The 21,171-nt window shown below is 50.5% G+C and overlaps 9 protein-coding genes across 9 annotated transcripts; 6 read left to right on the top strand and 3 right to left on the bottom strand.

The window, feature by feature from the left end:
• The first annotated feature begins 224 nt into the window (after positions 1-224).
• On the top strand, positions 225-2,856 carry CC77DRAFT_989293 (hypothetical protein). Its single transcript, XM_018536287.1, has 3 exons — positions 225-872; positions 926-1,636; positions 1,742-2,856. The coding sequence occupies exons 1-3, from the start codon at positions 623-625 to the stop codon at positions 2,797-2,799; spliced, it is 2,019 nt and encodes a 672-aa protein (XP_018386348.1). The 5' UTR covers positions 225-622; the 3' UTR covers positions 2,800-2,856.
• Positions 2,857-3,078: 222 nt separating this feature from the next.
• CC77DRAFT_989290 (hypothetical protein) lies at positions 3,079-5,605 on the top strand (the record flags this gene model as incomplete). The annotated part of the gene is made up of 2 exons (XM_018536286.1): positions 3,079-4,257; positions 4,337-5,605. The coding sequence occupies exons 1-2, from the start codon at positions 3,445-3,447 to the stop codon at positions 5,603-5,605; spliced, it is 2,082 nt and encodes a 693-aa protein (XP_018386347.1). The 5' UTR covers positions 3,079-3,444.
• A 133-nt stretch (positions 5,606-5,738) lies between these two features.
• CC77DRAFT_1031284 (hypothetical protein) lies at positions 5,739-6,716 on the bottom strand (the record flags this gene model as incomplete). Its single annotated transcript, XM_018526654.1, has 3 exons — positions 5,739-6,026; positions 6,099-6,499; positions 6,560-6,716. The coding sequence occupies 3 exons, from the start codon at positions 6,714-6,716 to the stop codon at positions 5,739-5,741; spliced, it is 846 nt and encodes a 281-aa protein (XP_018386346.1).
• A 3-nt stretch (positions 6,717-6,719) lies between these two features.
• Positions 6,720-7,536, top strand: CC77DRAFT_91537 (hypothetical protein). The gene has a single exon (XM_018533671.1). The coding sequence runs from the start codon at positions 6,948-6,950 to the stop codon at positions 7,434-7,436; it is 489 nt and encodes a 162-aa protein (XP_018386345.1). The 5' UTR covers positions 6,720-6,947; the 3' UTR covers positions 7,437-7,536.
• A 100-nt stretch (positions 7,537-7,636) lies between these two features.
• CC77DRAFT_91446 (hypothetical protein) lies at positions 7,637-9,079 on the bottom strand. The gene is made up of 2 exons (XM_018533661.1): positions 8,758-9,079; positions 7,637-8,637 (listed from the first exon to the last, which is right to left on the bottom strand). Exons 1-2 carry the CDS (start codon positions 8,980-8,982, stop codon positions 7,666-7,668), a joined length of 1,197 nt encoding a protein of 398 aa, XP_018386344.1. The 5' UTR covers positions 8,983-9,079; the 3' UTR covers positions 7,637-7,665.
• Positions 9,080-10,175: 1,096 nt separating this feature from the next.
• Positions 10,176-11,982, bottom strand: CC77DRAFT_1061482 (chitin synthase; the record flags this gene model as incomplete). The annotated part of the gene is made up of 3 exons (XM_018528439.1): positions 10,176-10,423; positions 10,477-11,729; positions 11,786-11,982. 3 exons carry the CDS (start codon positions 11,980-11,982, stop codon positions 10,176-10,178), a joined length of 1,698 nt encoding a protein of 565 aa, XP_018386343.1.
• A 628-nt stretch (positions 11,983-12,610) lies between these two features.
• Positions 12,611-15,484, top strand: CC77DRAFT_935786 (vi polysaccharide biosynthesis protein vipA/tviB; the record flags this gene model as incomplete). Its single annotated transcript, XM_018534459.1, has 4 exons — positions 12,611-13,078; positions 13,131-13,772; positions 14,569-15,117; positions 15,182-15,484. The coding sequence occupies 4 exons, from the start codon at positions 12,611-12,613 to the stop codon at positions 15,482-15,484; spliced, it is 1,962 nt and encodes a 653-aa protein (XP_018386342.1).
• A 210-nt stretch (positions 15,485-15,694) lies between these two features.
• On the top strand, positions 15,695-16,633 carry CC77DRAFT_935569 (ribosome recycling factor; the record flags this gene model as incomplete). The annotated part of the gene is made up of 3 exons (XM_018534447.1): positions 15,695-15,792; positions 15,843-16,233; positions 16,283-16,633. The coding sequence occupies 3 exons, from the start codon at positions 15,695-15,697 to the stop codon at positions 16,631-16,633; spliced, it is 840 nt and encodes a 279-aa protein (XP_018386341.1).
• A 412-nt stretch (positions 16,634-17,045) lies between these two features.
• Positions 17,046-20,332, top strand: CC77DRAFT_1008926 (hypothetical protein; the record flags this gene model as incomplete). Its single annotated transcript, XM_018523567.1, has 3 exons — positions 17,046-17,117; positions 17,174-18,332; positions 18,633-20,332. The coding sequence occupies 3 exons, from the start codon at positions 17,046-17,048 to the stop codon at positions 20,330-20,332; spliced, it is 2,931 nt and encodes a 976-aa protein (XP_018386340.1).
• Between the last annotated feature and the right edge of the window lie 839 nt (positions 20,333-21,171).

The raw sequence follows: 21,171 nt of genomic DNA, 5'->3' as shown, positions 1-21,171 counted from the left end.
TATACATATTAAAAAGTCTTTAGAAAATATTAAGTATTAAAGAAGATATAGCTTATTAAAGTTTCTACTTTTACTAGTAAAACTGGGGCGTTGAGTGACCCGGGGCGTTGAGTGACCCGCTACTGTAGAGCTTACTCGCGATAACAGCCCCGGCGCTTACACTTGTTCATCCCCACATAATGGTACACTCCATGTAGCTCCCAAAGACTCGGCATACGGTAGCTAGGGAGTTTTACTCCCGAGCGCTACCGTGACCTTGGCCATTTAGTCGAGTCCGCTGCACCTTATCCCCGCGAAATCAGCTGCGGGCGCTAAACTTCCCGGTCTCATAGGTCTGGCAGCACTGCCAAGCAAGCACAGGCCATCTTTGCTTCGCCAACGCTCAAGCCTAGTCTTCTACATGCACACCTGAACGATCATTCACTTATCCTGAAAGTCCGGGTCGCAATCATGGTGTACTTCCTAAACGAGCTGCAGGAAGCTCAACTGTTAAGCGCTCGACCATTATGTGGATTGACATACTATAGGAGGCTGCCAATGATCAACTGTAGCACGCCCTGTAAAGCATCACATCTTGACCGCTCATGTATTCACAAATTCCTGTCAAGCGAACATACGCATCATGTCACAACAACGAGGAAGGCAGCCACCCCCTTCACTCACGCAGCCGCAACACCCGTACTTCCCATCGGTCAATGAAGGCTCGAACACACCAGCTCCACCATCCTATCGAGCATCCCTTCATGACAAACGTTCTTTTAATTTCCCAGGACGCATCGAGAAGAAGCTAGCGCAGTACAACACGTCCCAGAATGTGTTCAAACGCTGGCTGTTCGAGATCATCAGCGTGTCGACAAGTGCTGTCTGCATGGGTAAGATAGCTTCGGCTCAGTATGTTCTGTACGTATGCTGATGGCAATACCAGGCGCGATCATTGGATTGCTTTATTATCTTCATGATCAACCTCTCGACAAATGGCCTCCCGGGTTGACCATCATCACGATCCTCTCGAAGATTGCCTCTGGAGCACTCATCCTACCAATATCAGAGGCCATTGGGCAGCTGAAGTGGACATGGTTTCATGGAAAGAAGTCTAGAGATGCGTTCGATTTCGAAATCTTCGATAAAGCATCGCGAGGCGCATGGGGATCGTTTATGCTGTTGTGCCGAACAAAGGGCAAGTCGCTCGCTGCTTTAGGTGCTCTGTTGACAGTTCTACTGCTTGCAATCGACACCTTTTTCCAGCAAGTAACGGATTTGCAGGAGCGCTGGATATTGCAGGGCAATAGTTCTATCCCGCGGAGTATACGATATACCCCTTCCGACGTGCTTACCTATGACAACACTTATGCCGACACGCCTTTGTCTACGATGAACCAAGATCTAAAGAGGGCCTTGGATCCATTCATGTATGACAAAAATGGCACGCGCCCTCTGCTTACGGAGGGTGGCCCTCAAGCAGAGATACCACTTGTGTGCCCCACTAGTCGATGTGAATGGCCGGCCTACCAGTCTTTGGGAGTTTGCAGTGCTTGCGAAGACGTTTCACATCTTCTTGAGTATCACTGCCTTAACATGAAGATGGACTGGATCAGAAATGCCACTGGTCCTGGAACGGAAGATACATATTCCAATGGTGAGACATGCCTTTCATCACTGCCGTCAGTCTTTATCATGCCAAACCATGCAGTCAACTAATCACCTAACAAACTTTACTGCGGCTAACAATATGTCCACTTAGGTACTGCATGCGGCTACTTCCTGAACGCGACGAGTTCATCTCCTGTACTTATGTCGGGCTACAGGGTCGAGAACAGCACCGATTCAACTTACGGAGAGACCCTTCTCATGCGCACACTGCCACTTGTCACGAATCCTCTCAGAAGGCCGCTGTACGGAGGCTCTATCAACTTCAAGCACATCGACAACCCCATCCTTGATGCACTCATCGTAAGCGCAGCTGACGGCTCTGCTACCAGCGTCTATCGTAAAGTACCCCCCATCGCCCACGAATGTGTCTTGTTTTGGTGCGTCCAAACTCTCCTCTCCTCGTACTCACAGGGAGGTTATGAAGAGCAGGTGATTGAGACTTTCACGAACACAACCAAAACCGAGTACCCCTGGTACGTCGAGCAGATGTCGAACGGCGATACCTACCAGGACTTCAGTCAGAACATCACAATAACCCCACCTTCTAACAACACTCCTGTTACTTCTTTCGGCGTTTCTAATGATACGTTCTTACTCACGGTCGTTGTTCTGGATGAGGTGTTTCCATCCCTGATTACTATTTCGGATCCTTCTGCACAGCCATACCTGAAAGTCCGAACTAGCTTTACGGACCAGATAAGATTCCGAGAAGTACACTTCAATCCATGGCTTGCTCCCAACAATGTCACTTATCACATGGAAAGGATAGCACGGGCTATGACGAATGTTGTCAGATCAGATACCGACAGCAACGAACTGATCATTGGAAGCGCTTCCTCGCCAGAGACATATGTGAGAGTTGAATGGGGCTGGCTCACATTTCCTCTGGTCATGCTTCTCCTGAGTATTGTGTTCTTGGTAGCCACGATGATCAAAACTTCACAACAAACATACGATGGAATCGGCACCTGGAAAACTTCGGCTATGCCGGCGCTGATATACAGTCTACCGAAAGACTTGCAACAGGGACTCACAATGTCGGCGACGTCGAGATCGAAGAAGGTCAGGATCAGACTAATGCCGAAACAAGGATGGAGGGTGTCTGGTCAGGTTCAGCCCGCATCAACGGCTCCGCCAGGTTTCATATAGCTGCAAGCCTTCGCTTATGATACGTGCATGCGAACAATGAAGATTCGTTAAAGAGAGTGAAGACCTGTAAAGAGCTGCTCTTATCATCATGACATGCTATGAATCATTCAGCGGTACTGTAACCTATGAACAAATCGATATGGCGGAAAGCGATTTATGTTGATGCCCGTTTCGGCGATATACAAGGCTCCCATTGTCACCACAAAGCCGATCTCGCTTGCTGAGGCTTAGCTCGGCCAATACCCCCCGTTCGCCCTTGTAGCTCCTATCGTCGTTCCAACCTCATTGATTAGATTCCATCTGCATTCTTGACCAATAGGTAGAATACAAGTTCCCGACTGCGTCTAATATCGCAATACCCGGTCCGGCAACGTCACAATGCTGGTCACCACGCGCAGTAGCTGTTAGCTTGTCGCTTTGCCGCAGCGCTAACAGCGGAGTTCCTATAGGTGTACGATAACGAAGCGCACGCTCAACTTCGGATGGTATACGCGCAACTTGGCGGTATCCTCTCGTGTTAGCTGGACATTTAGTAAAGCCTACTTATTTAGCCTATACAACTTGGTAGACTCTGCTTCACCGTTGCTTTGCTTTTGAGCATCGAGGACTGTCTTTCCCACACTATAATCATCCCTCACAATTCCCATGGACGACCACGGCGCACGATACATCAATGCAAGCCCTTTAGTAATGGCTCCCATTTCGACAGCCACAAGGCAGCGAGCTACTCCAATCACACAACAAAGCGATCGATATCGACGACCGTGTACGCCTGCGTCGCTAAACCTATCGGAAAACCAGAAAACATCGCTTGACTTCACACAACGGATCGAGAGAAAGTTAGCAGAATACAACGCATCCGATAACATCTTCAAGAGATGGTTGTTTGAAGTGTCGAGTTGGCTCGTCAGCGCATGTTCCATGATCGCGATAGTCTTGATATATGTCCGTATCAAAGACCAACCAATGTCCTCAAGCGGTGCCTTCCTTACTTGGACTAACGTGCTCGGAAAGATTGCTTCTGCTGCTTTGATAGTTCCAACAACTGAGGCTCTCGGCCAGTTGAAGTGGAACTGGTTTCACAACTCCAAAGCTATGTGGGATTTCGAGATCTTCGACAAAGCCTCTCGTGGCCCACTAGGGGCACTAATGCTTCTCTATCGTACCAAAGGCCGCTCATTAGCAGCGCTTGGTGCTCTCTTGATACTTCTGCTCCTTGCTATCGATACATTCTTCCAACAAGTCGTCGAGATTTCTGACCGTTGGACTCTCCAGGCAACTCTCGCGGCAGCACCTAAGGCATACACATACGAAACTGGCTGGCCAAAAGAGTACCTGGACGGTATCGAGAATGCTTCAGACGATAAGGACACGTTCTTGGTGATCGAAAAGTTTTCCTATGGCGACGGGATTCGGCCAGTCTTATTCGGAAACGCTGTTCGCCCCGACATCTCCATTGTAAGTGCTACACGTTGCGGGTTTCATCCTTGATCTAGCAGCTCCGTTAAATGCTGTTACGCACACTAACTATGTTTAGTTTTGCCCAACCAGCAATTGTACATGGCCTTCATACAAAACACTTGGTGTTTGCAGTCAATGTGCGGACATATCCGCTGATCTCTCATTCGCATGTTTGTCGCACACTGTAGACTGGACAGCAGATTCACAGGGTTTGTTCGATCTTGAGAAGCCGTATCCTAACGCAACGGCATGTGGTTATTTCCTAAATGCGACAAGTGACAATCCGACGTTGATGTCAGGATATCTATGGGACACGGGCAATTTGACTGCCGGCGAAGCCCTTGTCATGCGCACTCTGCCACTGACTCGTGTAACCTCGAAGGAACCTTTGTATGGTAATGGCTCAGTCCATTTCAAAAACATTCGTCACAAGATCCAAGACGTTTTCATCGTATCCACGAGCGATGGTACAGCTGGATCTGTGTACCGAAACGAGACCCCCGTGGCGCAAGAGTGTCATCTCTCTTGGTGCATAAAAACCATGAGATCGTCATACACATCGGGTGGGTATAGTGAGGAGGTTCTTGACACAGTCTTCAACACTACAGCTGGCCCATTCCCTTGGCAATCCTTCCCTGCCAATGACGAGACTGGGGAGTATTTCGACATATTTTACATGGATGATATTACTCTCGAAGTAGAAGATATCACTGATGGTTCCAAGCCTGCCAAATTTGGAGTCTCAAACACCACCGCTCTGTCGATAATGCAGGGCTTCACCGATATATTCCCAGCGTATACTACTCAGGCCAACGAATCAGCTCCTCCTATTCTGCGATACAAGACATGGAGGACCGGCCCCCCATGGCATCTGACGCTCTTTTTCAACCCGTGGGTTGCTCCAAACAACGTTACGAGACACATGGAAAGGCTGGCTACAGCGCTGACGAATATAATACGATCAGCACCTAGTCATCAGGACGTTGATGGTCATGCCTTCTCCAAAGAAACTTTCGTGCTAGTGAGGTGGGAATGGCTCACATTCCCACTTGTCTTGCTGGTCCTAAGCTTTGTCTTTCTGGTTTCAACGATCGTCAAAACGTCTAAGGATACAGGAGCAGGCATCTGGAAGACGTCTGCGATGCCGACCCTTATCTACAGCCTACCAAAGGAAATGCAGGCCCAGTTTACCGAACCGAAAACCTGGGATAGTTCGCAGGAGACGAAAAAATTCCGCATAAGGCTGCTACCAAAGACGGGGTGGAGAGTTTCTGGTCAGAGTCAACTGAGTAGCTCACCACAACTACCACACCCTACTGTTCAGGCGCCACGTGGTTGGATATGAAGAAGCCCGTGTAAGACAGAAGATAACAATAATGCTTAGATGACAATACGAAGCACCGCATCTTTCATTATCTTGAGCCTCATACCTGATGACTTGCCACATCATCTCAAGCTTGTCCCCCATAATCATAGAATCAGCTCTTTGTGATATTTGTTCCGTCTCTTTCTATCTGCTCCTTCAATCTTTTTTCCTTCCGCGATAAAAATTCGCTGTCAGACCCTTTTAGCACAAACCCTGGATGAACGATCGCTAGCAGCAAAAGTGCCAACATCATAGGAACGACGTCCAATCCTAAGGCATAGCCTTCCGTCCCAATAAGCACATTCACTGATTCATCGATACCAGCCGAGAACTCGACGAGCCGAAAGATGATACGTATCGTGATGAGCCCAAGGACGGCATACAGCGTATATGTCAGCCACTTCCATCGCGCAACTCATCTCCAGCTGCCATTCGCGTCACATAATTGGCCGTCGCACCCCGACCCCAGCACATCGACATGAAGTTTTACAATCATGCCCAGAAATATCAAGATGAAAAGTTGCTGTATACCCACACCGCTCATGTACACGTTCTTGCCTATCTCGATTACTTTCGCCCCATCCTCTTGGTTCATTATCAATCCACCGGCTGCGTGGACGATGAAACTAAGAATATCAAGCCACACAAACCACCGAACCATCTTCACTGCTTTGATACCCCAAAGTCTCTTCTTGGGATGCAAGAAGTAGACCAGTCGGCCAGCGATTATGTACACGAATGCGTTGATCCATAGTGGCGCTAGTAGGAAGAGCAATGTTGATGCAGTTGCGTATGCTTCATTCTGTTGGTCTCGCGTGCCGAGGGTGCGTAAGATGAAGGATGCTAGTTCCCAGATTGCGCCCATGATGATCACTCAGCAGAAGCTCTTTTGGTGGAGGATCGCAAGGAAGATGTGCACGATCGTGAGGAGACCAAAAAGAAGGGTAAAGACGACAGCTGCGGAAAAGGAAGGGTTGTAGAGGTAGAGCGCGTTACACGAAGATGGTGGAACATAGCCATAGGAACCGGGTATGGCGGTGGTACATTCTGGTGTAGTGGCAGTGCTAGATGGAGTTGTTCGTGATCCCATGCTTGGTAGTGGAAGCAGGGTCTTCGATGAGAATGATTAAAATATTTTTGCAAGTGTTCGATAAGAGAAAGAATAACAGAGCGTCTTTATGCGCTGAACATCCTCGCAATACTCTCATGCTTCGTATCGAAACATACCACCGACTTTGTTGATGCTCACAAAACCATCCTCAACATCTTCTTCATTACGCGTCCGAGTCCGTGGAAAAAGCCACACGAAGCAAGAAGTCGTATGAATTCTCACTCTAGAATGCTAGAAGAAGGCATAAGTTTCGTCAGGCAAGCACAGGAGGCTGAGGCGGATATTCGTGTTCACGAAATCAGCCTTACGACGGCGGAGCTAGCGCGTAGCTTGGATACGACGAATCGTGTAATACCGGTCGTGGACGTAAGCGCCGTAAGACTCTCCGTACGCGGGGTTTTGCAAAGTGTGCTAGGCTTGCGAAGAAAGTGCGACAGCTGTATGCGAACGGTAAATACTATGTATTCACTTGCTCATTACTATGGCATGAAAGTTCAGACTGCGCCAGGGTATCATGCAAAGCATCGTTCTCAGATGCTGTCCCTCTTTCGCCAGCTCTTCCAATCTCCTCGACTGTCGCTTCCATTCGGATTATTGCTCCGTTGTCGCGCGCCGCACCTCGTCAATTTGGCGCTGGTGCTCGCAGCTTCGCAAGCTGTAGCGCTTCTGGTACAACTGTCAGCAGCGCCCTCACTGTAAAAACTTCGGATTGAGACTTACTGGGTATTGCTATTCACTTCAGCAATAAGGAAGCCATCATGCTCGAAGGCTCCACAGCCTGTAAGTTCAAAGGCTTTCGTATGCTCAAAAGCACGCTTGATGAGATGCGCGAATAATGCGATACCTCGTCTATCGCTGATAGATATATGAAGAGTCGTGAAAGGCCCGACCGCGATGTTTCACGATCTCGCAAGCCACCAAAATTTGCTCAGACAAGCCTGCCGATTAGCAAGCTCCCGTCACTCTCGTTCGCTCTCAACTCTGGGTTACGATACACAGTGTGCGCTGGTCTGGGTAGCACGGGACCTTGACTGTCCCAACTATCTTGACTCGGGTTCCTTGACGATTCAGTTTCAGCCTGCTGTATATGAATGGTTGGAACTTCTGGTGCTGTATGTGTCTTCGAAAACGGAGAGCGGAATTTCGGCCGCGGCATGGTCTTAGGAGGGTCGCTATACGACGGCAAAGGCTCGGGCGGCTCGAGAGTGCTGCACTCGATGAACTCGTCGTTGCGCGAGGTCGAGCGCGAGCGCTTATGGGGCCCGCTTCCTGGTATCGAGCTGCGACGCATAGAGTCACCGACGGAGCTGAACTTGCGTGCGACAATATCATCTAGGACGGACTTGAAGTCGTCAAGGAAGATGGTATCGGATGCGCACTTGAACACAAGCGCAAACCGCCAGTATGGGTTGATACCGCTGCTGGCTGTTACCTTCGCGGCGCTGACAGCAATGTCGGTTAGTAGGAAGACAATCGACAAGATCATGCATGCCAGCATGACGCCGAACCTCCTGTTTATGCCGACTAGAGTCCAAAGGTTAAAGGTATAAGTCTTCTTGATAGCATGTATGAGCCGCCAGGTAGTGAAGATCCACCATGGATCACGAACCAAAGCCTCCCAAGGTCGCATGCGAAGATTGACCGTGGAGCCGCTTTCGAGTTGATTGAAGTACGCAAAATTTGACCATGCCTCCGCTATCCAGAATGGTTGAACGCAAAGTAACGATATGATGAAGAATCGAGAGCCCCAGACTGGCAAGAATGGCCGAATCTTGAGCCACGATACAACGTTGTGGAGGAAGTATGATATAAAAAGCAGGCTTGCAGTCGAGCTGAGGTACCAGCCGTAGTTGGGGTCTTCGACGAAGATAAAGGTGCCATGCCAAATGGCAAGAACAAGCTGAGTCGGTCAGTACCTCGTATGTGCCTTGAAGTGATTGGCATAGTGGAACTTTCCAGTAAGCGGTCATGCGACCACCCAAAAGCAATAGCACTTTGCCGCGGCACCCATAAAACTCACCTCGAGTAGAATAAGCTTGTGAAGCCATATGCCAGAGCGGTAGTTGCAGAAGACGATCAGAATGAGAACAATCAAGCTGCCAACGTTATATCCTTGAGCCCATGCTTCGAGAAAGCCGCCCTCCGTCGTCATACTCTCTCTTGTTGGTGGTGAAGTGCGTGTCGTAGCTGTTCCGGGGAAGCGCTTTGCCAAGGCGAGCAAATCCATGTTGCTAAGTGGTGCCATGATGTCGTATCTTGTTAAACCTCAGATAAGAGTGAAGCTGGAACTGGAGCCATGTACGGCGACTGTCCTCCAGTGTCGAGCGTAGTGAAGTGAGCACCGGAAAAGTGGGTCAAAGTTGGATCAAGACTCGGGCGGGTGAGAGAAAGCAAAACGGGACGAAAGAAACCTGGGGTAGGCTACCTTACATAGAATGGATGTACATGCCTGCGGGTAGATCGTGGAGCAAATTGCAACGTCCATACCTACGCCGCCCTTCCAGTGTGGCGGTAACAGGGCGGTCTGGCGGCGGGCACAGCGAGGCTGTCAAGGTTGCTGGTCGCAGCAAGCCTCCCTTACTGGCCGCGGGACGGCCAAATATCCGTGAATGTGATTACTTTGCCATTGCAACGGACATCCCGTCGCTCTAAAATCTGACAAACTCATTGCGCATTCGAATTCCCCGTTGCGCAGACGCATGGACTGCGCGTTGGAGCAAATGAGCGGAGCCGCGTTTTGGTGTGATGCGTTGTTGATCGACGGTGATGTCAGGCCGTGGCTGAGGCGTGGTTGACAGACAGGGCGGCCTTATCATCTGCTTGACACGCCTGCAAAAACCTTCGACTGACTCAACGCCAAGGTCTATTGAGCCTCATTTACTGTGGTACATTTGCGCGCGTTCATGGCTGCGTGCTACGTATCTAGCGGACTACTTAACATCCGCTACCGTAGGGCGAGTAAGCCATTCAGCTCGCGGGTAGTATCTGTGTCGGGCGAAAGAGTAACCGGTGTCAGCACTCTACCTGTACTACGGAGGACGTTAACGAGAGGGGCGATCAATGCCATGCCGGGCAAATATGTAAGCCATGGTGACGGAAGAATTTGTCAGGTCGTCGAGACAAAGGCGAGAAGGTGTGAGCACGGGATCATCTTACCGAGTAATCTCAACGAGTCGTCTGCTAGAAGAGGTTATCTCGTAAAAGAAGTAGATGCAATAGCTGAACAAACTGTAAACACACAAACAGTTGTCGGAAGTTTCACTCACAGCCCTGTCAGGTATCAAGAGGGGTGAGAACAGGTGGCGTTCCGATTGGTAGGCGCGACTAGTTCAGGGGTTCAAGAAGCAAGGGGAGGGAACAAAGAAACCCAGCCTCTCCACTTTCTTGTCCTACGCGTGGTATTGTTACCAAAACAAGCCCTGGAACATTATGACAGCTCTATTTCGCTTTGTCCGCGACACCTATGCGTGTCTTGCCCCACCGGAAATCGTCCAACTTGTACAAAGTGTAGAGCTGGGTGACAAAATTAACAGTCGGCCCAAAGAAGCCATACATCCAGAAACCGATAAACGACTGAATGATGTCAGGAACCGAATCCGAGGCTGCGACGACGACCAGCAGGTCGTAAACTAGCCGATAGTTCTCAAGAATAATCAGGTAGAATTTTGTTTGGTTGTCAATTTGTCCTACGGCTTGATGTCAGAACAGTATCATCAGTTGCAACTACAGCGGTACGTACGGTAGTATCTTGAAACATAGAGCGCTGGGTTTACGGTCCAATGCAATATGGACGTGAATGCGGCTACTCTCTCGATCCAGCCTGTCGTCTTACGACTAAGAAGGAGACTATCGCTGGTAAGAGGCCCTAACGTCCATCTACGCCGTTGACTCAGCAAGACCGAAGGAGTGCTCGGCACTGTTGTGTACGCTCGCGCAGCGAGGCATACGCGTGTCCGGACATCGGCGTACTCTGAGAGAACCAGGCATATGTGATCTCTGTCTTCGCTCATCATAGATCGGATCGTTCGGAACAAGCCATCGGTGCCCTTCGGGTAATGTCCGAATTTGCCCAAGATATGATCGCCGCAGGTATATTCATTGACCCGCAACAACTGGCAGCACCCGGGCAGACAGGTCACCTTCCTGCTAGTAAGACTTTGACGGAGGCGACGGCGGTGCTGACCAACCAGATACTCGGCGTTTTGGTAGAGGTAAGAAAATGAAAATGGTCCCAAGGCTTTAGGATCCGGTCGGATGTAGCCGGTCACTCCCTGACACTGGTCGTCTTCTCTTACTGTCTGTATCAGGTTGAAGACGCACTTCGTGTCAAACCTGGTATCTGCGTCTATTCCAACGGCATAATCCAGAGACTGGATGGACGCCTTTTCCAGAAAGTTCTTCAGTTCAGCAAAAAGCTTGGATGAAAGCATCGCCAACGAAGGGCTCGAATGGCGCTGGTTGAACTTGCGCATGAACGATCGAATAAGAACGATGCCGTCTCGCTTGCCTCGGTTTTCGTTTTTGATAACGCAGATGATTGGGATCCCTCTGAACTCGCCCTCGATGATCTCGACGTCCATGGGAGCACCGTCCCACGCAGTATACGCCTGAGCCATGGACCTACTTGACGGACGCTCAACAATATCCTCTTTCAAATAGGCAGCAGCTGTTTTGGGTTCACCCTTGCTGCTGACTCGGCCGTCGCAGATCACGACAATGGCTTTCTTGTGGGTATCTAATAACTGCTGCTCGGCCAACGAATCCAATGAGGTCATCAGTTCCGGATAGGACTCGTTATAGCAACATAGCAGGTAGACAAAGTTCTCTGGCTTCTCTGATATTCTTGGTTGGCGCCGGTACAATCGTCTTATGATGAAGAAGATAATGACGAGCGTTATCTCGGTGCAATCCACCACAATGCGGAGCATCAGTTCTGGAATCAAGTACCAAGAGAATTTGGACCAATTTGTGAACATGTAGATAAGGATGCAACTACATTCTGGTACTTAGCGATTCTATTCTTGTACCTTGAATGGTGGCTCACTTACTTCAGCGGTATCAAAATAGCTAGTACGACATATTTCTCAAGCCTCAGCCGCCGCGCGTCAACGGTTGGCAGGTGTTCGATTGCGCTAGACAAAATCCGGGACGAGAAGAAGAAGGATCGTTTCCGGAGGTTGTTAGGTGTACTCTTGATGTTTCCCGCAATATGAGCCCCCGAGCTCGTGGTCTCTAGGATTTCCATCGTTACGGACGTAATGTTTGGTGGTATGGTAGACGAACACTGCGACAGAGCAACATGCGATTTTTAGCACTTTGCACACTCTCTCGGTGCATAACGGGCCAAGAGGCGATCTGCGTTGTCGTCTCCACATCATTCAAGTATCTAGAACGTTGGGTATGATAGTGGTGTCAGGCGGTGTACACCAGGATAAAATGCAAAACACAATTCCGAAGTAGTTCCAGGCACCAGGTTACAAGATCGTCGTATCATGACCTGCATATGCAGGTCCGTCTTCCCTAAAACGTCTATTTGGAGTTCTTTCCCGTCTTGATTCCGCACCCGCTCGGAGTGACCCCGGTGATATCAGACTTCCGGGCCGCTGCAGTGCCGAAGCTAACTTTAGGAAGTATCGAGATTCGCATTTAGTGTAACATTGCCGAATTAAATTTTGTCAACAATCATATAGTCTGGTGTCTCAAGACGGAGTTGGAGTGTGCGTATGCATGTGCGTGTGCAGCCTTGCGGGACTACGGATGTTAGGATGAACTGACTACCTAACCGCCAATATAACCGTAAATTCTCACATCATATCTGCCCCTGTGTTCACTCATCAATTGCATTCGTTGGTTTGACTCGTCTTTTCTGCAACATGATTTCATCAGCGTTCACAGCATCTCAAAGTCCAACCGATTTGCTTGTACCTTCCTTGAATGATTATGACAAAGGGCCTGTCATCGCAATTATCGGAGTAGGCTATGTCGGAGAACATCTTATGGAAGTGTTCTCTTCCACTTTTCAGGTCATTGGCTACGATATATCGACTCCGCGTATAGAGAGACTGCGTTCGAAGTATTCTTCGAAACGCCATACCAAGCTCTCAAACGATGAGAGAGACTTGAAAGATGCGTCTCACTTTCTCGTCTGCGTACCGACAACCGTAGGAGTGGACGGCAAGGTTGACTCCTCACACATTTGCAGCGCAATAGCCATGCTCCAGAACTATGTGAACAACGAGTCCATCGTGGTGATAGAGAGTACGGTCGCAGTTGGGATGACGAGGAAGTTCCTTGGACCACTGGCTGCATCGCGCGGTATCCTTGCCGGAATGTCACCAGAGGTAAGCAGCCCGCATAGAGGGGAAGATCGACGACTGACAGATACCCGAACAGAGGATTGACCCTGGCCGAGTTGAACCCCCTCCTAGATCGATTCCCAAAGTCGTCTCTGGACTTGACGACATCGTTCCAGGCTCGCTGGATGCTATCACACGATTGTACGAGACAGTGTTCGACACCGTCATACCAGTCAGCAAACCCGAGGTCGCAGAAATGTCAAAGCTGTACGAGAACTGTCAAAGGACCATAGCCATCGCCTACGCGAACGAGATGGCAGACGCCTGTCAGGGTTTGGGAATCGATCCTTTCGAGGTGGCACACACCGCCGCAAGCAAGCCCTTTGGATATCTGCCTATGTATCCCTCACTAGGCATTGGCGGTCATTGCATACCCGTAAATCCGATATACTTCATGTCGACTTGCAGTCTTCCATTCCTCCAGCAAGCTCATGAACGAACCATATCACGTCCTTCGCGCATCGCCAGCCAGCTTCTCATTTCGTTACTGGAAAACACCCAGCGCAAGCACGGTGCGACACGCCGACCCAGTCTTCTCGTAGTAGGAGTCGGATTCAAGTCTGGCCAGTCGGATCTATCCAATTCGCCCGGATTGCAATTACTCAACTACATGCGCCAATCTGGCGAAGTAGACCTGATGTTCTGCGATCCTTTGGTAAACCAGGAGACCATACCTGAGGTGCCGAAACTGGAAGAAAGCTCATGGACACCGGACGTATTGAAGACATTTGACGCAATTGTGGTAGCTGCGAAACAACCCGGTCTGGATTACAATGTTCTAGATACCTTGTCAGATGTGCGGGTTGATGTTTGGAATCGATGACAGACTGGACGGCTATTGTAAAGCGGCCCGAGTCCCGTTTACAGAAGGTTCTTTAACTATCTCCAGCTGGCCGTTGTGTCGTGGGATACACCTTTTGGATATCCAGTATTAGTTGAAGGAAGGTACTCAGCCGGAGGGACGAAACTATCGGCCCGCGTAAATGTCCGAGAGGGAAGATCCTTCCTGCAGCACGACCGGCGAATTCTGTAACGAATCCGTTGACATCGGGCCTACTGTGGTATCGTGCGGCTCAAGTGGCTAATGGAAGTCTCAAGATCCAAAAGCGGTGAGGATGGGTATCGCAACCAACGTTTAATTCGAACATGGAAATTCCGACGAGAAGCGCACGCAATCGTCTTACCTTACATTGCTACCACCGAAATGTGATTTACAAAAGCTGAACTATCCCCCAAGTCAGTCAGCCAGATATTCAACCCACCATGAGTAATGCATTGGGTGCTTTTAATCCACTTTACTACTATCCGCTGGGCAACGTATGTCCCATAGCACAGCCACTCGTCAGCGTCACGAACCTTACCTATGGAAGGTGTGGACCAGGAGTTCGCCAACCGTCTTGTAACCAGTGCTGCTCGGAAGATGTGAGTAGCCAAAAACCTTCCGCATCCATCACCCTGCTAATCAGCACGCGTAGGGCTACCGTATGTCTGATTCGAATCATCTTGGCGTACCGATGTGCCTCGAAGAGTTTGGACTAGCATGTGATGGCTCTAAATGGCCACCGGGATTTAACACGTCAGCTACTCCAAGGCCAAGGCTTGGAGATGTTCCGTATGGGAAGAAGTTCAGAAGTTGCACAGTGGAGAATACACTCGCGCTTACGTACGACGATGGCCCTTCACAATGGACCCCCGATTTGCTTGACATACTGAAGGAGCATGATGCCAAGGCAACCTTTTTCGTCTCAGGCATCAAGCTATATGATGACTTGGTCAATCATCGCAGCGAAAAGACCCCTGCGATTATAAGAAGAATGTACAATGAAGGACACCAGATTGCGGGACATACTTGGTCCCACCCAGACATGGACCAGCTGGATTCGCAACAGCGGAGACATGAACTGATAAAAGGAGAGATTGGGTTCGTCGACATCTTGGGTTTCTTCCCAACGTACATGCGCCCACCCTACAACATTTGCGGGGCCGAATGCCAGACCGACGTCGGAGAGCTCGGATATCATGTGGTGAGTGTAGAGGCTCCCGCTATTTCGCAGATGGCATGAAGAAGCAAACTGACTCCGACAAAAGACTTCGAATGATATCGAGGGCCGAGATTGGGCAGGTAACTATACCTTCTCCGAAGAACATTTTATGGCAAAAATTACGAGTAAGGGTAACCGTCAGGGAGTCCGCGCCTGGATGGGCTTAGCGCATGATACTCACAATCAATCGGTGTATCGCTGGACGCCATTCATGATCAAAAACGCGAAGGAGTGTGGGTTCAAGCTGGTGACAGCGGGCGAGTGCTTGAACGATCCAGAAGAGAATTGGTATCGGAATCCTTTGACGGGTGAAGCGGTTCGTGACCTGCCTCTCAAGGGTACGCTGTAATATAGTTATCGTTGTTTGAGACTTCAGCATGGTAGGAAAAATAGAACGGAGAGTTGAGTGTTTCGTGGAAGAAGTCATGATGGAATGTTCAAGAGCTGTCTTGAACATGGTCGCGACGCGATGACGTCCCAGTCGCGTGCTAAACATCGTCCGTGCATTCCCAAACCGTTGTACCAGCAAGCAACCCAATATCCTTCAGTATCGATAGTCATGTCACGTACCGCCATACCACGCGTAGTACTACGTATTAGCTCAAGAAGCCCGTTGTGCGCCTCTTCGAGGGTAATTGAGGCGCCTAGCCGTAGAATGTAAGCTCCAATTGCTGTTTTGCGCAGACCCCTCCGCTCACACCACTCAGTCCTCTTTTGCGCCCAACACCACAATGCTCTTCTCATACCGCTCGGAGCTTTTCAGTGAGCACACACCTACAAAAGAAGGCCGGTAAAGCGAATAAAACCCGTGCGAGAACCGACTCAGCTCCGCCTGTGACCAACCCGGGGCCCCGCACACCTACCGATGAAGCCTACGATATCTCGGGGCTCGAGGCACGGATCCTCAGGGCCCTGGAGAAGCTCACGCATGATCTTAGTCAGCTGCGCGGTGGAGGAAGGATGAACCCGGATATCGTGGAGAGCTTGAAGGTGCAATTAGGCACGGCAGGACACGGCAAAGAGAGTGTGAGACTGGGAGATATCGCACAAGTCGTCCCGAGAGGGAGAGTGCTGAACGTCATTTGTGGAGAAGAAGCGGTACGTACAAGCGACCACTACGACAGCATCAGGCATTGATTCCATATAGCACATCAAGCCCATCAGCACCGCGATCGCAGCTTCACCGCACTCGCTCACGCCTCTTACACCCGAGCCCACCAACCCTCTCACGATCCAAGTCCCGCTACCACCTCCAACCGGAGAATCACGTCGCATGGCCGTGGCGGAAGCCGTTAAAGCCTCGGAGCGCGCAGACAAAGATATACAAAAGGAGCGACAGGACCACAACAAGAGGTTGAGGAACTTTGAGCTCAACCGCTCCGTGCTGCCAGATGATCTTCAAAAGGCGAAGAAGCAGATGGAAGAGGTGGTGAAGAACGGACACGAAGAGGTTAAGCGCATCAGTGACGGCGCGAAGAGGGTGCTTGAGAGTCAGTAAATAGCATGCTGGAATTGCACTGTTTGAAAGGTACATTGATATCGTGTCACAACACTCAAAAGCTCCGATATACCGCATGTGCGATCGCGAGGTGTCGCGCCCATACGCCTCTCTACAGACCCCGCCTTAGGTCTGCCTTATGAGCCCATGCATATGCTTACGTACCTTCAGAATTATGTTGGCCAATAGAACTATCACGTACTACCTGAAGCAACACATTCTGCAAGACTCCAATTGAACGGCATGTCATGCAGCATGAACACGAGCAAAGCGAGAAGCTCAGCCTCCACAACAGGCTTGGCACGACCCCTCGTGCATCAGCAGGTGATCTTGGAAACCACAACATATAGGAAGTCGCTAGCCAGAGCAACTAGCTGAATTCATTAGGCACGAGAGATGAATCTCGTAATCGATGGCTATGGCGACTGCCGTAAAGCCAGAAGATACCGGTACGGTCCAGCTTGACGAAACAGATGAGAGGAAGGTATACATGTGTTGATATCCGCAACTACTCGCTGCATCTGTGTTGACCTAATTTAGGGTCCTACGACCACGACGAAATCCTTACCATCAACTGAAGGCGTCGAGATCACCCGTCTACCTACGGAAGATGATCTTCAGCTGCCAACCAGCAGTGGACTAAAATCGACGTTTCATGTCTACGACAAGCACGGGTGTCACAAGTGTATCTCACCAATCCTTGACCCTGTGCTAGAACAGCGTTCTGGTCCTACCGTTAAGCAGCAGAAAGCTAAACATAAGGAGCGGAAGGAACGTCAAGACGCCGGTCTTCCTCGTGTCGAACCAGACAACAATGCCTTCTTCCTACACCGACCGTATCTTGCCTTCCATGTGCCGCCCCGTGTTCTTTACATGGGCAACAGCAAGCGCATGGCACAACCTGCTGTTCTAGTACACGAGGGCTGTTGGTGGAAGGAGTATAAGCTCCAGCTACTTCCATCTATACCCGACATAATCGACCCACGTGGGGTAGTTGGATGGCGACACAATGGAGGTGACAAGAAAGCGCTCAAGCTTGACGATCACAAGTTCAAAGGCTATAAAGTCCGAACATGGAGACTGTGGGGTGAGACGGGTAAAGACTACGTACACTCTGTAAAAGCCATACGCCAAACTGGCGACGGTATGGATCCTGATGTGGCTAAAGACTCCAGCGTCAAGTCGGGAGAGCCTGCGATGGCCAACGAGGTAGTGTACCTGCGGTGGAAAAACCCTCTATCCCGTCACACAAGATGCTATCACTTCCACTATGCAGGCATCGACTTCTTCTGGAAAGGAACAGGTTCTGTCCAGGAATCTCGAACCTGTGGGCTCATGTTGCGCTTCAACCACTTGAAGCTAGTAGCCAAGTTACCAGTCCTCGAAGAGAAGGAAGAAACGCAAGTCGAGGTATGTTTAGGAACGTACACGTCGTCCATTGCAGTTAGGAAAAATGGTACTCTAGAGTTCTTTGACACCGTTATCTTGCGGTTGGTTGACGAATTCGCGCCATCCATCCTAGCTCGGCCAGAACAAGAACGTGAAGAGGAAGATGCAGTGAGGATTTCTCGGATGAAGAGAAGCACGCTTTATCAAGTATTCGTCGCTACTGCCATGTGCATGATCAAGAGCGAAAAGGAAAAGAGACACACTTTGCTGGATCTGATAATTGCCGGTATTACTGAGGGTGGTGGTGCGGGTGGGTGATTGTATACGAGTTCACCACTTGGGTAATTTAGCCAAATCCATACAATGTTCATGAAGGCGTACAATATAGTTTCGTGATTAAGAAGTGTCAAGGTACTGGTAACAACTAAGCCTCGGCTGGTGTAGCTATCGATAAGCCTCGCGCTAGACATTGGAGTTGGCCACCACTCATGACGTGGGACATTGCCTTTTCTTCAATTCCAACGGCGAACTTTCCTTCAACATCGCATTCCTGTACCCTGGCTTTTCTGTATGCCCGCATTTGCTTTTCCGAGACAATATATCTGCGCAGGCCGTTTGCGCGCGCACCGAAGATTCGATGTCTTCATTTCATCCCGAGCCGCAGCGAGTAGGCCTCTGAGGCGATATGGGCAGACGGCCACACAACACAAACCGGAAGATGACGGAGAACATGAGGAAGAAGGCACCAGGGAAAGAGTGAAGGAGTCAGGAGTAGAAGCTGAGAAGGAGGAAGGCGCGTTCACGCGACGAATGCGTAATATGAGCGAAGAAGCGTTGGAATCTGGAGGCCATGGCGCTATCAAGGCTGTCAAGGAGGCAGGATTTAGTGCAGACCTCAAGGCACAACTCGAACAGCGCATCGCATCCGCAAACCTCAGATCTTCCGAAGCAGAGCTGCCCGACTACGCCTCTCGCCACACGCGCGACCTTGCCACAACCGAAGCGTGGACCGGCACCGAGTCTCTCCACGATGCTAGCCTGCGCATGCTGAACGATGCCCATAAGCCGCTGCGACTAGGGAGACCACCGAAAATGCCCGGCGTGCCGATACCGCAGTCGATTGACACCGGACATAGTCGGAGCAAAGAGGGTCGTGGCTTGCGATTAGCCAATGCACGCGACAGGAGTACCGTGTATGCAACAATCAAAGACGACGAAAACATGGAAGCTTTCGACCGGGAGAAGCGCCTGCAGGAGCTCAAAGATCGCTTCGAACCGCATGCGCGTGCCATCGTTCCTGGGTCCATCCAAGGACTTGCCTCTCTTGCGAATAAAAGGATCGAAGATGCAATTGCTCGTGGCCAGTTCAAGAACATAGCTCGTGGAAAGACGGCAAACGTGGAGCGAGACTACAATGCATCGAGCCCATTCATCGATACGACCGAGTACTTCATGAACAAGATTATACAAAAGCAGGAAATTGTGCCGCCGTGGATCGAGAAGCAACAAGAGCTCACAGCAACAGCAAGCAAGTTCAGGGGTCGTTTACGGGCGGACTGGAAGAGACATGCTGCGCGTGTGATAGCCAGTAAGGGCGGATCACTGCTGGACCAAATCAAAAGAGCAGAAGCGTTTGCCAAGGCAGAGCTCATTGCGAATCCTCTGAAAAGGAAACAAGAGACGCTTACCACTGTGGACGATGATGGGAATATGTCACAGATTACGTTATCGGGAGGGCTGAAGGTGAATCCAGCAGGCGAAGGGTCGAACGGAGAGCCCGTGGTCATGGAAGAGGTTGTAGCGAAGATGGTCACCCTCGATGCGTCGCCAGAAGCTGTAGCGCAGGACCCAGGAGCAGCCACTGTAGCAGATACGACTACGCAAACCATGGAAGTACCTGTCCCCACGCCTGAGCCGGAAGTGCTACCTGCACCTTATCCCTTCCGTGACCCTGATTGGGAACGCATTGAAGGTAGCTACTGGACGGTCGCTATCAAAGACCTGAACGACAAGGCGCGCAGCTACAATCTCCTAGCACCCGAGCTAGCTAAGAGACCTTACTTCAACCTGCAACGCGAGCTGAACTCCTGCTTCGCCGACGTCGCGCCTCAGCTTGCCGGGGCCATCCTCGAGCGTGCGCGGAAACCACCTAAGAAAGTGGATAGCTGGCAGAGCTCCAGCCAGAAGAGCGTGCTGGACAACATCATTGGAGGGCCAGTTCGCGTGCGAGACGAACGTCGCGAGAAACAATACGGCTTCAGGCAGTTTTGGAAAGATCTCTGGGCCGACAAGTCAAGCAATCCGTATTGAATCACTACCAAGGCCGATGATCATCGTTTCACGGCACGCCAAACCTCGTTACTCTTGTCCTCGAACCAACTCGCCCACCGTTTACGCAGCCTTCATGCACGACATCGAAGAAGAACTTGATCGGCAGCACTTGCCTTCTCGCCTACCCCCGGCTGCTGCGTAGTGGAGCAGCGGCTTGAGGCTAGACGTCAGAGCCGTCTGGATATCCCGGTTCTGGCCTTGGTTTTGCTCTTTCTGCCGTCATGGGGCACATGCACGTATGTTCAAATATGGACGTGGATTGTCATCCTTTTAACCCGAATCGAGAGCGCGCTACCAGAGCGTTGGGTCGATAACGCAGGAGTGAGGCGTCGGGAGTGCCGTGACGGGCAGGGGTTCGTACGACCGATGCTACGCCCTCCGAGACCTGGTTATACGAATGCGAATGTCCCAATTCGGAGCCAGCTGCATGACTTTAGCTGCTCGGCAATTCTGATTAGAAATAGAGGCGTTTGTACACACCCGGTTTCTGGTATTCAACTGGTGATGGTATGTCTGGGATGCTGAAATACGCGAGTTCGACCGTCACACATGGTCGATCATTGGCCTTGTCGCCTCGCAAGGACATGGTACCATTGGAAACAGATAGTGTCTATGGATGGACAGTCAATACTCATCTCTTGTTAATGGATAGTCGTCCGGGTTAGCAGTATGCCGAGGTAGAAGGAGACGATGCTGTTATCGGTGTGCATGTCATCACCATACATCTCTCAGGTAGACTCTGACTGGCTCCAGGCTACGCCGCTGTGATCATGATACGTGCTTCCAGTATGTTCTCCAAGGACATCGCCGACACCCGG

The sequence above is a fragment of the Alternaria alternata genome (assembly GCF_001642055.1).
Source record: "Alternaria alternata strain SRC1lrK2f unplaced genomic scaffold CC77scaffold_10, whole genome shotgun sequence".
Taxonomy (NCBI): domain Eukaryota; kingdom Fungi; phylum Ascomycota; class Dothideomycetes; order Pleosporales; family Pleosporaceae; genus Alternaria; species Alternaria alternata.
This window is presented reverse-complemented; position numbering and strand designations above follow the sequence as displayed.